We start from the raw sequence: 14,738 nt of genomic DNA, 5'->3' as shown, positions 1-14,738 counted from the left end.
TGGACCATTCTAACTGAATGGAGAAGTGAAGAATTCTTTGGCCATGGCCATATTTTATCTGGAGGGAGATTATGATCTCAATATTGGCATCTCAGTTTTCAGTATGGCGTTTTAGGTGGGCATTCTGTGTTTTCCCACCTTTTAAGAGTAATACAAAGTAAGGAATCCAGTCAAATTTTCTGAAAAGTTGTTTGGTACTGTGCAGGACCATAGGGTACACAGTCAAATTGGATGCTTTTGAAAATGCTTGTTGGCAGACGCTTGTTTCAGAGAGCAGAGTTTCTTAGCAGACAGTGCCCTCCTTTAAGGAGAGCTGCATATTGTGCTGTCTGTGCATGTGCATTTTGATGGTGGTAATTGGTCAGTGACCATCAGGTCTTACCAGGGAACCTTTTATCACCTTGCTCTCACCTTTTCCTGCGCAGGTGTTCTTCACTTGCTGGAACATGAAGAAGAGTATGTCTTCACCCTGCCCAGTGCCTACGCTCGCTCAATCCTTACCATCCCATGGGTGGAGCTTGGAGGGAAAGTCAACATCAATTGTGCCAGAACGGGCTATTCTGCCACGGTCACCTTCCACACCAAGCCCTTCTATGGAGGGAAGGTCCACAGGTAGGGGAATTACTGCATTCTTTATCTGCTGCTGGATTTCACGTGAAAGGCTCTCGGGCATCTGTTCAGTTCTGTTGCAATATTTTTTAGACAGATAGCCGAAATAGTTTTCCTATTATTGCCGGAGATGACTTAAAGCTTTAGGGCAGTTTATTGTAGCAATACATATTATGTTGTTTAACTGAATTGGATGTATTTCTCTCATTAAAATAAAGTGAATGTATCTCTCCAGGCTTTGTTGCTTGTTAAAAGTTGCTGTAAGTGCAGGATCAGAAAAATGTACATGGAAAAGGCAATATTTCTGCTACCCCAGCTGCTGCTTCTGTGTGAGTCTTGTAGATGAACTGGTGTTCCAGGTGGAGCTCCTGAAAAGAGAAGCAAAAGTGTCATTGCCCATAGTGGTAGCTCCCTACTGGGGAGTCCTGTGTCTGCACTGAAATTCCAGGTGGTGAAAATGTTATTTACTTTTTTTGGTTCCCCTTTACTAAGGGTGCAAAGAGGTACTGTGCAAGACAAGCTCCTGTTTTGTTTCCATGTTTAAGTTGATGGCCCAGTCGTTAACATCAGACCCCTTTCTTGTTCTGCTGTGGACTGTTGCAGTGTCCAGAGGAGACTGTGCTTTGCATGGTTACCTCTCTTTTATTTTAGATTATGTGACTATTCTTCCCTATATGTGTCCACCAGGTCAATGTTCACGTGGGGCTGTTTTGACAGGGTTTTTCTTTAAAAGATTAATAATTGGTGCCATCAGGATGAGTGAAAATTTAGGGAAGTTGTGCTGTATTACTTCAGTAATTAAAAAATTGAGTTCTCACATTACTTTATGTGGCTAAAGCACGTGTGTGCATGTTCATGGACACACACAAAACTTCTCCCTTCATTTTCGTTTTCCAGTCCTACCTGTCTATTTTGCTCACTCTCAGACCAGTTCTTTGACTGGTGAGGTGGCTTTAATCATTGCCTCTCAGCAGCTGAAAAGTGAACTTGCAGAGCTAAAGAAGAGAAAAAAAGATACCCAAAGTTTTTGACATGAGTCTCTGACAGCAAGCATTATGTTCATGTGTGAAAGTATCATGCATTGAAAATGTCACATGAACGTCAGGAATTGTTTTTCAGGCTGCTGAGGGTTACCTCATTTGGCTCTGGGCTTGAGCCGAGTATCAGAATTTTAAGTTGGGTTACTGCTGTACTTAGCTACGATGTCATCCCAAAGCTGTTGCTGTCTTAGAAGAGCTTTCCTGGGATGAGTCTGTCTTTTTTGGAGGCAGCATAATTACTTTGCTTGAATAATGGGTTTGTGGAGGTAGAAAGCTGCTTGCCCCCTTAGCAAGGTGGTGCTTTCATGTGCTGATAATAAATGGTACCAGTTATTTCTGTGGTCTGTTTGTCCTTCCCCCTGGAATCAGGGTTACAGCCGAAGTGAAGCACAATCCAACAAACACCATTGTGTGCAAGGCACAGGGAGAATGGAATGGCACCCTGGAATTCACTTACAGCAATGGAGACACCAAAGTGATTGACACCACCAAACTGCCTGTTATCAAGAAAAAGATCAGGCCCATAGCAAACCAGGGGCCACTGGAATCGAGGTAAGGGCAGAGGCTTTGCAGTACTGTCCTGAACTTTGGGTGGGAACAGAGCAGGGAAGCCAACTGCAGGTCTGAGTGCTGTAGTTCAAAAATTCTAACTCTGACTAAGTACATTGGAAAAAAAACTGTTGTGTATTCACTGTCAATAACTGTTGATGTTTATCTTCAGAAAAATCAATACTTTAATTGAATTTAGGAACGTTTTATTGGAGGATTTAAAAATATGAGTTCGACTACATTTTATTATCTGCAAATGTCTTTCTATTTTACAAGGGTGTCCTGAGTCATTGTGCAGGGTCAGATACAATGCCTACTTTCTAGACCACTTGCTTATCCACAAACTTATTTTTTCTCTGTAGTGCAGAACATAAAGATTGTAGTAAATAAGGAAACCAGTAGCCTTTCAGTGTATTTATTGTGTTTTTTAGATACTAGTAAGCAAATTGCACTTATCAAGTGTCTCTGCAGGATCTGCAGTTCATCAGATTGTAAACACAAACTCATTTAAACAGCCCTGGACATAGGTGAAAGCTCTGGTTGGTTTCAGACAGAGAGCAGTTTGGATTATATATTAGGCAGAAATTCTTTACTGTGAGGGTGGTGAGGCACTGGAACAGGTTGCCCAGAGGAGCTGTGGATGCCTCATCCCTGGCAGTGTTGAAGGCCAGGTTGGATGGGGCTCTGAGCAACCTGGTCTAGTGGGAGGTGTCCCTTCCCATGGCAAGGAGGGTGGAACCAGAGGATCTTTAAGGTCTCTTCCAACTCAAAGCATTCTATGAGGGTTTTTCTCAGTGCTTTTCTTGGCATGGTTTCTGCTAGGCTGGTATAAGGCACTGACTCTTATCTGAGTGTGGTCAGTTGTGTGAGAAACGTGTAGCTCTGTGCTGGTAAATATTGTAACTGGCAATACAGAGCACAGACCTGGAGGGATTCCCTAGAATCAGTTCCTCTGTTAGTGACCTCATTTGACCAGTCAGTGTCCCAATTCAGTGCATTATCGGGCTTTGGCTGACACTCCCATAGAAGTCAAAAATTTAACTGCAAAAAACCACAGAATTAAACACCTGTCATTTGGGGGCTGGAGGAACATCAGTAAGGAATGTGAACTGGAAATGATAAAAATAAATCCACCTGCTTTGAGAAAAAAGCTTAGGTGGTGAAGAGTCAGAACATAAGCAGAGTCTGCTGAGAAAATTGCATGGCAAAATACTGGGAGTTGAGTGAATCTGAAAATCTGGTCCACAAATGTGATGAATATCCTAGGAGAGTGATGGTTCCTAAGCTGTGGGACTTGGAAAACCAGCATGGATAGTGTGGCCTCAGCCTGCTTCTTACCGGCTTGGTGTCCAGCAGCACTGGGCTGTGGCAGAGCTGTTCTCACCCTCCCTTGTGCTCCTTCTCCCTGGCCAGGCGCCTGTGGCAGCACGTCACCAGCTCCCTGAAGGAGGGGAACATTGATGCCGCCACGGAGCACAAGCACCGCCTGGAAGAGAGACAGCGAGCAGAGGAGCGGCAGCGCACGGCACTCTCCACTCCCTGGAAACCCAAATACTTTGCCAAAGAGGTACTTGGAGTTTCTTGGTTTAGAGACCTGTTAGCAAGTTCCTGCACAGGACTTCGAACAAGCGAATCTCCATGGATTTTGTCTTGAGCTGGTCATGTTATTTACCATTCATTGCTTAAATTTTCTTTTTGACAGTCTGGCTCTTGAAGGAGAGCAGTGGACTTTTCCATATCTATGTCATGAACTTGTTCACTTTTCTTCACTTAGATTTTGATCTGGATTGTTGGTGCCTAATGTTAGGCACATAAAGTGATGTGTTCATCTGTAAAATCCTGCCCTTACTTTTCAAATTCTGCACACTCACATCCCCTATAACCTTAACATACTAAAATGAGCACGATCTAGGGAGATATATCCAGTGTAAGTAAGCACTGACATCCTAAAGGGTCTTGGGTTTCATCTGTGTGAAAGGAAACAGATTTTACCAAGTTCATCTTTCTCCTTCTGTGGAGGGGAAATGAGACTGACTGAGGGAATTGCTACATTAGCTGCTATTTAAACCAAAATCTCTTGCATCTTTTCACTGCATCTCTTCTCCCCTTGTAATTTTTTTCCTCCTGCCCACATTACTTGCCCGCTCATTAAACACCGAATTTTCAGGTGACAGGGATGGCTTCTTGTTTGGTCTTATTTTAGTTTTTGTGTGGACATACACAGATCCAGTATTTATAAATCTTGTTTGTAAACTCTGCCTAATTTTCTTACAGGGCGATGGTTGGCTGTACGTGAATCCTCTCTGGAAGACCCATTGACAGGAGAGAGCAGTTGCCTCGTACCTTTACATGAATGGCATTAAAATGATACAGTATGTAACTTCAGGATGTCCTTGGATAGGTCGTGTGTTCCCAGAAGATCCCCATGGGAAGCTATGTACTGTGAATGATACATCTCAAAATAACCACGAGCTCGAGTTTATTCAGGAGCCATTGTGTGTGTGCAGACCCACAGACACACAGGCACACGTCCCCAAGTACCCACAGTGTGCATGTGCTGTGTGTGTTATTTACACTACATGTAAACAGTACCAACACCAATAGCAACTCAAAGACCTTTTCCTCCAAGTGTTAGGGCACAGAACCCTGGCTGGACTCAGCCAGGGTTCCCTGAGTTGTGTGCTTGCAGGATCAGGCCCTATGCTAGTATTTAAGAAAATACTTTTTTATTAGTACTGGTTAAGGTTTTTCTATTTTTCACTTTTGCCAAAAATGTTTTGCACTTAAAACGTGACGTGTCTCTTAATGGCAGTCATTCTGTCTGAACAGTCACCGAGTTACTCACCTTGACGTAAGAATGATCCACTGGCTGTGCTCACTCTGGGCTGCTGAGTTCAGTGCGTGTTTCCTGTCACTGATGAGTGTGAATTTCCTGCCACCCTTGAAGTAGCAATACCTTCTCCAGAACATTGTTCTTCACACTAACCCATTGTGCCCTTGCTGCTTTGTCTGTTCATGCTCCAGCTGTTCAGTTGATCTCTGGTCACCACCCCTGAGCCAGCTGCTCTGGTAACTTTGATCTTGCTGTGTAATGGTCTCTGGCTGCTGTGGTGCCAACACTTCTGGCTTACATGCTCCACTAAATGGAGTTGCTTCTGACCAAAAACATTTGGATGAGTAGAGATGATACAACTAGCCTTCCCAGATAAATGATTGCGTGAGGTAAAAGTAACAATTTAGTAAATTATTCCATGGAGACAATAACTTTATGAATGAAACAAATGAAATGGGATACAATTTGTTTTGTAGTGTTAAAAAAAAACCCCTAAAAAATCCTGTCACTTGATCTTGTTTTTTAAGGTATCCACTGTGACACTGACAAAGTGGATTTTAGAAGTGTGTTACGGCTTTGTTGCTTTTTAGTTTGTATTTGTTGGAAGTGAAGATGTTTTTGAGAGAAGTGGCAGCAAAAGGCACATGTAAAATGTGCTCAGTACTTCTTTCCACAGTGCCCCGTAATGAAAGCACTGTATTTCTAACACAGTAGCATGGATGCCTGTCTGTAGAGCTGAGTAACTTTGTGCCTTTTGTCTGCTTTGTTCATACACTGGCTTAGGCTTGATAGATACTACACAAAGATACCTAGATCAAAGCACTGCTCACATCTGTCCTTGTGCATCCTGCATTTTGTTTTTTCAGTAGACATCGAAATCTCTTGAGCAGCTCAGAAGGCTGAGCAGAGGAGGTGTGTGCACAAGGAAACATTCCATTAATTGTTCCTTTGGATTTGAACTTCAGATCTCTAATGAAGGTGTGGCTACTTTTTCCTCCAAAATGCTATCTAGTCTTGTCTGTCCTTTTTTTTTTTTTTTCTTCACATTAGAAAGATTCATGTTCTAAATGATTTAAATCCTATTTTTTAAAAAAAGTGGATTGTATGAGCTTGGTTTTTGTAACTGATACTTTTTTTTTTTACAAGAAGAAAAAAATCTTATTTTTTAGGAATAGTTGAGGAAATAGTTTTCTGTAACAAAACCAAAATGATGCTGTTGTAGTAATGCTACTGAGTATCATCAGGAACACTTGTACTTTATCACCTGCAAGAATTCACTTTATAATGGACCCACTCTAGTTCTAGAGATTAGTCTGGTAAGTACCTATTCTACAGTTTGTATTATCATCACAAAGAACAATAGAAAAAGCAGAGTTAAACCCATGGAAGAACATCCTCCCAGAACTCTCACACACCAAAGAACAAGACACATACTCACTAAATAGCCATTGCAAACCTCTGTGTGTCAGACATGCAGGCCTGGGCCCCTGAAGGAGTAGACCTCTTTCAGCTGGGATGGTGTGACTGTCAAGGCTACAGAGATGCTGTAGCTGTTCTTTTAAAGAGAAATTTGAATAATTTTCCGCTTGTAATTTATTGAAGATTTTCTCTGTGTGCATGGTTGGTTGTTTCTGCATGCTGAGGACATTCCACGTGTGCTCTGATCAATGTTTTGTTCCGTTCTGATGCTATGAAGAATCCCCTGAACATTACCACTGTTTCTTTCCCAAATTAACTTGGGAGACACGAACATGAAAAGTCCTTTCAGAAAAGATCCCATCAGTGAAAGATTCCAGAACAAGATTCACAAATGTAATTTCATTTTTCTGATAGTATGTGTTCAGCATATTTTGCAGGACTGAAAAGTAAATATTCATAAGCCTTATTCTGTAGGTCGTTCCAATAGCTGTCTTGGAATTGCAAGTAAATACTTTCCTTTTCAAGTAGCCAATGTACACTGAATTGTAATGTAAAAACTTCCATGTACTTCAATTTTTTTTTTGTGCACACCTGTAGAAAGCCTATGCAACCTTTTTCTTTCTTAAATTAGAAATGTTCAGAAAGAAAATTTATACCTTTATCATTTAAAAGATGCTCTGGCGGTCTCTTCTGATTTGCCTTCCTTTCATAATTTGTGAATTTAAAATGAGAATGCTCATGAATAAAAGATTTGTTTCATTTAGCAGTGGGATGCCCTTTCTCTTTCCATGGAAGCCTTAGTTCAGTGGTGTCAGTCACTGACTGTCAGGAGCTGTGTATGACACCCAAGCATGGTTCCCATGGAAGCGATTTGTCAGGTTAATCTGGGTTTGGTGTGGGGCTTTTCCACCCTGCTTATTCTCAGACACTGCATACATTACATAGGATGGCTCTACCCAGGGAAAACAGGGCTGGGCAGCCACATCAGCTTTAGGAAAGGCTGGGGAAAATTTGCTTCATTTTGGCAAGTAAAAAGGAAATAGGCAAAGGTGCTTGCTTCTGAAAATCCTATTTCATTTAGTCTTTATCACCCACACAGATTCTTGATCAGAACCTCTTAAAAGACAACTCTACATTATTGCAGCATTGGACACTTGCATGAAGAAAAAAGGCTCTTGGAGGAATCGCACAGATTCAGCATTTTTCAAGTGTTAGATAATGCCCTTCTGGTTTTCTTTAAACATTCATCCATAGTGCTGGAAACAATCTTGTTGGGACACTTTGTTTTTATGCAAAACGGAAAACAACAGTGCCTGTAAGTATGGCAGGAAACTACCCAGCCCTGTTCCTTGGCTTCCGTGGCATTGCTTCAAGGCCCCATCTTTGAGCAGTTTATCCACTTGGGTTAAAGATGTGAGGGCAGGCGATTTAGTCACAGCCAAATAGGAGTTTTCAGGTTTTACTCATGATGAGACTGGTATGTACCAAGAGCTCTGTCAAAGCATTCAGCTGGCTTTTAAAAGAGTAAATCTATCAAGGTATTTAATGAATGACTTTTCTCCTTGTTATGAAATTAGTTCAAGTTGAAGTTGAAGTTTTTCTTCTGGGATGACCTACAACTCTGTCTGCCTCACTGCTCACACCAGTAATTGATTAAAAGATACAGAACCTATGCAGTATTGAGTTCTAGACACTTGCAGCTTTAGCAAGTACCTTAACAACTGCTGACCTGAGCCTGGCTCACATGGCTTTTGTGATATTTTTTTTAAACTTTTTTCTTTTCTTTTTTTTTTTACTGTTTTGTGGCAATTATGCTTCAAAATTTGACTTGGAACCAAAGGAAAAAGGATGCCTGGAGCTAAGGAAATAAACCAATCTGGGAGGTGTATGTGATGAAGGAGGAAGATTGCTAATAGTCTTTGCTGGTAGAAGCACTGTTCAATTCTCCCAAGGAGGAGACGGGAGTTAGTTTAGCTGTTTGATTTCAGGATCCAGCTGTAAACATACATGGAGTGCAGATTCCTGAGGAACCAAGGAAGGTGAGACAGTGCCAGTTCTTTGTAATGTTGCTTTTTCTAAGTGGATGCCTCTATGCCTCCAAACTTTTTATTTAATTTCAACTGCAGAACACTGGTAGAATCCTTAAATCTAACATGACTTCAAGAAAAAAATAAAGCTCAGGTAAGTAGTAGGCAACTTTAGGCCCAGGCTGGCTGGGGTCCCTGCAGTTGGCTTACTTGTATTTCACATGCCTCAGATTCACTTGTTCCTGCTGTTAAAGAGAACACTCTCACCTAAGGCTGAAGACTGTCTGTCCAACTGTAAACGTACCTGAAGAGGGGATCTTGTATTTCCTTTTTTAAAACAAGGCTGAGTTACTGCCAAGCCACAGACTGACTGGCAGCCTCTGTCCTGCTGCCTTTCAGGTGTTCTTCCAAATCCCTTATTTCTTACCCATGGTCAGGATGCAGACTGGCTTGGAAGCAGCACGACACTGGACATCGTGCATCACGTAATCAATCAGCCCTTCTGCTGGTGGGTGAGCAGCTGTAGCAGCTTGAGAAGCTCCAGATGCTGGAAGGAGTTGCTGCAATGTGTGGTTGGGAAAGAAGGCCGCTCTTCCCTGGAAATATGACAGCTCCCTTCATTTCATCACAGCAGAGGCCCTAGATTTGGCTTAGTTTAAGCTGGAGAGATGTTAAGAAGATGCTGTGGCCTCATTACAGCAGCTTGGTGAAGTCCAGGGATTTGCAATACAGAATTCTAATGGCTTGACTTATGACTAGGACTACAAGCAACATGTTATCAAGGTAATCATAACAAAACTGACACAACAGCCTTAACACAAAACTTGAATTAACTTTATTTTCCCCTACAGTTGACAACTGGTCTGCATTGAGCTTTAAAGCAACAAAATAAAATGAAATCTCCAAACGACAGGGGCCAGAAATCCAGATTTAATTACCTTTGTGAAAATGTTGCAGCTGTAATATTGGTCTGTATAAACCACTTGAGTCAAAAATGAGTTCATAAATCAAAAAAATATTCTACACCTTGGGAAAGAAGTCAGCAGTAACATTCTCACAGAACACTTTAAATTTACATTTTCTTCATGAAAGGTACATACTATTCTGCATTTTACATAAAGTTATTGATGCAAGTTTTGTTTCTATAAAAAGTTACAACCTGTGGCAGGAAAACAAACTGCAAAAAAACCCTTTCATTTTAATTAAAGAAAAATTTCAAGTCTGTATAAAGTTTCCTTACAGCTGGAAAGTGAACACGTTCAGTCTCCATTTATATTTTAGTGCATTTAATCTCTGACAGTTTTCACCACTTAAAACAAACCAAACCAAAACCAATAAAAAAGACAGACAAAGCAAATAGCACTAGAGCAGGAATTTCAATTGATTTAAGCACTCTAAATAAAAATGCAGAGAAACAGATTTCCAGAAAAACTTCCACCCTCGCCAGAAAGGCGATGAGGGCTGAAGAGGTTTGCAAATCTCCTACCTCTGAGAGCCACAGAAAAGGGGTTTTGTATACCTGTCAACCTTCTTTTCCCCAATAACCAGGCCATACTTGTTTTACCAATGTAAACATTCACCTAAAATAGTTTAATTTCTGTTCTGAAGCACCAGCGGCTCCACGGTGCTCAGTTGTATGTTGTTGTAGCATTCATTACTGTCGTTTCAGATCTTTCAGGAGGTTACAGATTTAGCCCTTGTATCTACAGTGTGCAAGATTTGCCTTGTCTACCTTGTGAAATGACAGTGTAAGGCAGCAATACTGCAATCCCGTGTTGAACAAAAGCAGCTTGTCCAATTTATCTGTCCTGTCACCTCTTGTGAAAACTGCAGCTTTGCTTCTTACACTCCAGCTCAAAACCAGCCTGCAGCAAGAGTAAAAGGACATTGAAAGAAACCATTGAAAAATAATCATGGGAGTAACTTGCTTTGAAAGTTGAATTTGAGAGAGCTCTGCCACCTCTTTCTTGTTGAAAAAGTCATTTTCAGATGTCACCATTCCAGTTTTCATACTGCTGCTATTCAGCTGAACAGTGTTCTCCAGAAAAGACTTACAAGTAATGCATGTGCCAAGGACCAAATTACAGGGTTCTTTGGTAAAGTCAGTCCAAATTTTCAACAGATTTGAAGGATAATATGTACCAATAAAAAAAATGCTGCTAGACTTGGATAGCAGCTCTGTCTTGCTTCACATTACAAATCTAAAACAGCTGTTCTCAATAAGCCAATATTTTTAATCAGACATTGCCTGAAAATTTTGTACAATAATCTGGACCAATGATGGTTCTGTACCCTCATGTTGCTGTGAAACATGATTTGAGCTAAAGGCAAAGACTGGTTATCTCAAGGACAACTGCTTCGTATTAGCAATCAGAACAGTGTGTTTAAACTGTCTTCCTGTTGGGTCTCTTGCCTTTCTTTAAAATTAGTTTATTCTTAATGTAGCCACGCTTCCTTTTGGAGGTCTAAAAAGAAAAACAGAATAACACGTATTAGTTCATGATGTAGTCTTGACCGCGGTTTAATGATCTGCATTCAACGCCTGAGCTTTAGATTGATTTTAAAGAGCTTAAATGCTAAACCCTCAACTAGGCATTATCCAGTTATTATTTTTAATGTTGGGATTGTTAATTCCTGCCCAGCAGTTGCTTTTGCACAGGATGTGCTTTTGTAACCCTGTCTACCAGATCTGTAGAGTTCTTTTCAAAGCATGGGCTGAGGCAGAATTAATAATTAACCAACATGATAAAACTCTAATATGCCCAAAGAGAACAACTGGCATAAGTGTTAGTTTTGTTTGGAAATACGTATCTTTTGCACTATTTGATTCTCTTAGAAGTTAGGTAGAAGTACTTGCTCAAAGCAGCATTTTTCAAAAGAAAAAACCTGAATGATCCCATTTTAGTCTTCTAAACTCTGCTGTTGGTCTGTAGGTTGCTTAGTTAGCACTTACTGCTCATTCCTTTATCAGCATGTTTTAGATTTTATTTTAAGGTAGTAATGGGGGGGAACATTGATGTTGGTCATAGGTAAAATTAACTTCAAATTTGTGTACATAGTTTGTGGCACGTAGAACTGTACATTCAACACACCTGCCAGGAGGGAGCTCCCACCCTTGCTGCACTTTGCTGTGCTTACCAGCAGGGTCTATTATTTAAAAAAAATTTGCATTTAATCAACATGACACCAAAAACATGATTATAATAAAGTGAGATAGATACAAAATAATATGTAATATTCAGACACTTATTGTATCTCTGAGCTTAAGCAATGTCATTCCTAACATGATAGGAGACAGACTGAATTTCCAGTACGGAGGCAACTGCTGAAAAACTGTGGCTGCTAAGGAGCCCTCAGAATGTATTTAAGAAATTCTAATTTGGACACCTGCCCCATGCTCTCCCCTGCTTCTCTGATTTCTTAATGGGAAGTAGGGCTGTACTGCAGCAGTTAGTGATGGGTCAGAAACTGCATCAAGTTCTAGTCAGAGAATCTACCCATCCAAGGCTCAAGGGGGTCAGTGCACCTATCACAGATAAATACAGCCTTGCTTGTCACTTAAGTAACTCAAAAGTTACAGTGTTAAGTGTATGACAGGCACTGTAAAGCTTACACTTTCAAGATATGTCTAGCTTCAGTAGCAATTCCTAAATGCCTTATTTTATGTACTTCCCATCAAATCACAGAAATAAGCATCTTTACATTTAAGATTTTCTACTTGCAGAGAACGTTCCCTACTCTCATTTCCATGACACCGTGTAAGTCTACTGCCTATACTAGTTTGTTAGACAGGATTCTGGACTTCATTTTGCAACATCTATTTGAATATATATGTAAAACATATTTGTTGTGAAGGAGAAGGCTGCTAACAGTCTCCCCAAGTCCCCTGGGAACAGGCCTTTCTTCATAGGCTGAAGGAGGGCAGCACAACAAACTTTAAAACCGTGAAGATGACTTCAAGCAGTAAGCAGACAGACACTAAAGTTCCATCAACAAAAGTTTCATATTTAATTTATTTCATACAAAATTGCCATTTGTAAACTTCTAGGCATCACTACTTTCAAACAAAGTCAGAAAGCAACTTCCACATTTACTTAGTGAGCCATAGTTACTGAAACATGAATTGATGTACTTTAGAGATTATACTTCCAGTTACATGAAGACTTAAGAGCTGTAACAGCCAGTGACACACTCTATGTCCAGTTAGCATTCTGCCTAAAAAAAAATCTAGCCTTGTGTCTTCACATGCTTTTAAGTTAAGCAGACAGTAAATTAACAATTATTACCAGCAGGCAGGTCTGATAGTGGACACTAACATGAACAGTATCCATAACATTCTGGCTAGTGGAAATATATAATTCACCAGCTATGTGATTCACTGTTAAAAATAAACTCCTGACCCCTTTCAGTTACTTCACTGGGAACCCACCTTCTTTGACAAATACTTCTGTTTCGGTACAATGTTGGTTACTCTAGGTTTATGGTCCAGTGTCTCTCTGTTGTCTAGTTGTTTGACCTTGTATATTCTAACAAGCCAGTGCTCTGAGGTAAAGGCTTCCTCCAGATGTTTAAATTTAATGTCCTTGTTGCCTATCTCCGCATTGCGTGTACGGTCGAATCCTGGGGGTGTCCGAAAATCCAGCTATAAAAATGAAAGTTGAATGTTAGTTTGAGACAAAACCCAGAACACCAATCGCTGCAAACTGTGAAACTTCATAAGGCAATGCCTTCAGCTGGCGAGAGTCAAAGGGCAGCACTTCTCTTGCATTGGTTACTACTACACAGAAAAACTTTTGAGACCCTAAGGGACAAATTCATTCTTACTCCTACAGCTGTCACAGGAGACAGTACCTTATGTCTCAGCAAAACCACCCTGTTTGCATTCAGAGATGAAACAACTCAAAGAACCGTCTGAGGTGCAGCAGCCAGCGGTGTTTTCTCAATACAGCTGCTGCATTTGAGCTCCTGCCTATACTGCAATAATTTGCACTTCCACAGTTTTCCATATAATCCAGAAGTAGTTCACAATTATCAGTTAAATTTGGCCCTGCTGTGTTACAAGTAAAGTCCACTGAAAAAAGGATTCTTGTACTAATACATCAGAAGGAAGGGCCCCTGGTGGGGGCAATAAGGGAAGAAAAGGAAAAAAACAAACAGGTTTAGCTCCATCCATGTGCTCCCAAAAGGGAGTGACAACTGTTGCCCTTACTATACAGTGTAGTGTTGTTTTATATACTGATGTGACCTGGGTGGAAATCATGTAGTTTCTGACAGACATTAAACAGTCAATAGTTCCACTTGTGTGCTGCTATTACAACAAACACATCTAAAGCTCTCACAGTGTTACAGTTGATGCTTTAGTGAGCACACAGCATTGTGCAGTCATACTCATCTGAGGCAATGTGAAGGACACCAAAAAATGAAGTACAAGTGTGGGTTAACAGCAGAAATGCTTTTTGCTAAAGGTTATAAACAGCAGACCATGACTGGATGTATTTCAATTTGTAAAGCTCACTCTTACTGCAGATCGTACTAACTACTACATGCAATGCTTAATTTAAAAGATAGAAAATACATCAAAATAATATTTGTTTTCTCACACTTCAGTTAAGATTCAGAAGAAGTTGTAGCACTAACCTGCATCTCTCCAAATCTGTAATAGGACATTTTATACATGAGGCAGTTCAGCAAAGTTGGAGAGCCTGCCTTGTCTACCCGGAATTCTCCCTGAGGGGTAAAGTAATCACTTTCCTTTAGAAAGAAAAGAAGATACAAAGAGTCAATGCAAACTAAAATCTCAAGGGAATTTCTCATTCCTTTCCCCACAGAAAGACCCCTAAGAATCTCAACTGGCTATTACAGTTTAAAAGATGATTTAAGGTAACCTTAAAATGAAAGAGATGGTGCTTATTAAAGGTGAAATAGTTGCAAACTACCTCCTTGTAACCCAGACCCCAACGGACCAGTTTTCCTAAATCTGTACTTATGTGCTGTTAAAAGTTTTGTCACATCACTGTAAGTGGAAAAGTTGCCTCAAACTGTAAAATTTAGGTGGGCATCTATTCTTCAGAAGGGCGACAAACACTGTATTGTTGATATATGAGATCTGCTGGGTCACTATAAACTTCATATATTCTCTGTGTTTAAACAAAAAATTTCTGCTGTTTTCATCTCAAATACAATACAGAAGTACACACATGGGCTACTCCCTTAAGCCTGTGCTCAATATCTAGGAGTTTTTGTTAGGCTTAAGAAAATGTT

At 40.4% G+C, this 14,738-nt stretch overlaps 2 protein-coding genes across 2 annotated transcripts in view; one reads left to right on the top strand and one right to left on the bottom strand.

Moving 5' to 3' along the window:
- OSBPL10 (oxysterol binding protein like 10) overlaps window positions 1-7,213 on the top strand; it is a 117,398-nt gene extending 110,185 nt beyond the window's left edge. Inside the window, exons 9-12 of the mRNA XM_066320289.1 lie at window positions 426-612; window positions 2,019-2,201; window positions 3,612-3,765; window positions 4,473-7,213. Of these exons, the coding sequence (XP_066176386.1) occupies window positions 426-612; window positions 2,019-2,201; window positions 3,612-3,765; window positions 4,473-4,517 (569 nt within the window). The 3' untranslated portion in view covers window positions 4,518-7,213. The remainder of the gene's footprint in view (window positions 1-425; window positions 613-2,018; window positions 2,202-3,611; window positions 3,766-4,472) is intronic.
- Window positions 7,214-9,289: 2,076 nt separating this feature from the next.
- The window catches only part of STT3B (STT3 oligosaccharyltransferase complex catalytic subunit B), a 50,867-nt gene continuing 45,418 nt past the window's right edge, over window positions 9,290-14,738 (bottom strand). Inside the window, exons 14-16 of the mRNA XM_066320283.1 lie at window positions 14,115-14,228; window positions 12,907-13,119; window positions 9,290-10,942 (exon numbers count right to left, since the gene is read on the bottom strand). Coding sequence (XP_066176380.1) covers window positions 10,862-10,942; window positions 12,907-13,119; window positions 14,115-14,228 — 408 coding nt within the window. The 3' untranslated portion in view covers window positions 9,290-10,861. The remainder of the gene's footprint in view (window positions 10,943-12,906; window positions 13,120-14,114; window positions 14,229-14,738) is intronic.

The sequence above is a fragment of the Sylvia atricapilla genome, chromosome 1 (assembly GCF_009819655.1).
Source record: "Sylvia atricapilla isolate bSylAtr1 chromosome 1, bSylAtr1.pri, whole genome shotgun sequence".
NCBI lineage: Eukaryota > Metazoa > Chordata > Aves > Passeriformes > Sylviidae > Sylvia > Sylvia atricapilla.
The sequence above is the reverse complement of the archived record's forward strand: the minus strand, read 5'-3'. Positions and strand labels throughout refer to the sequence as shown.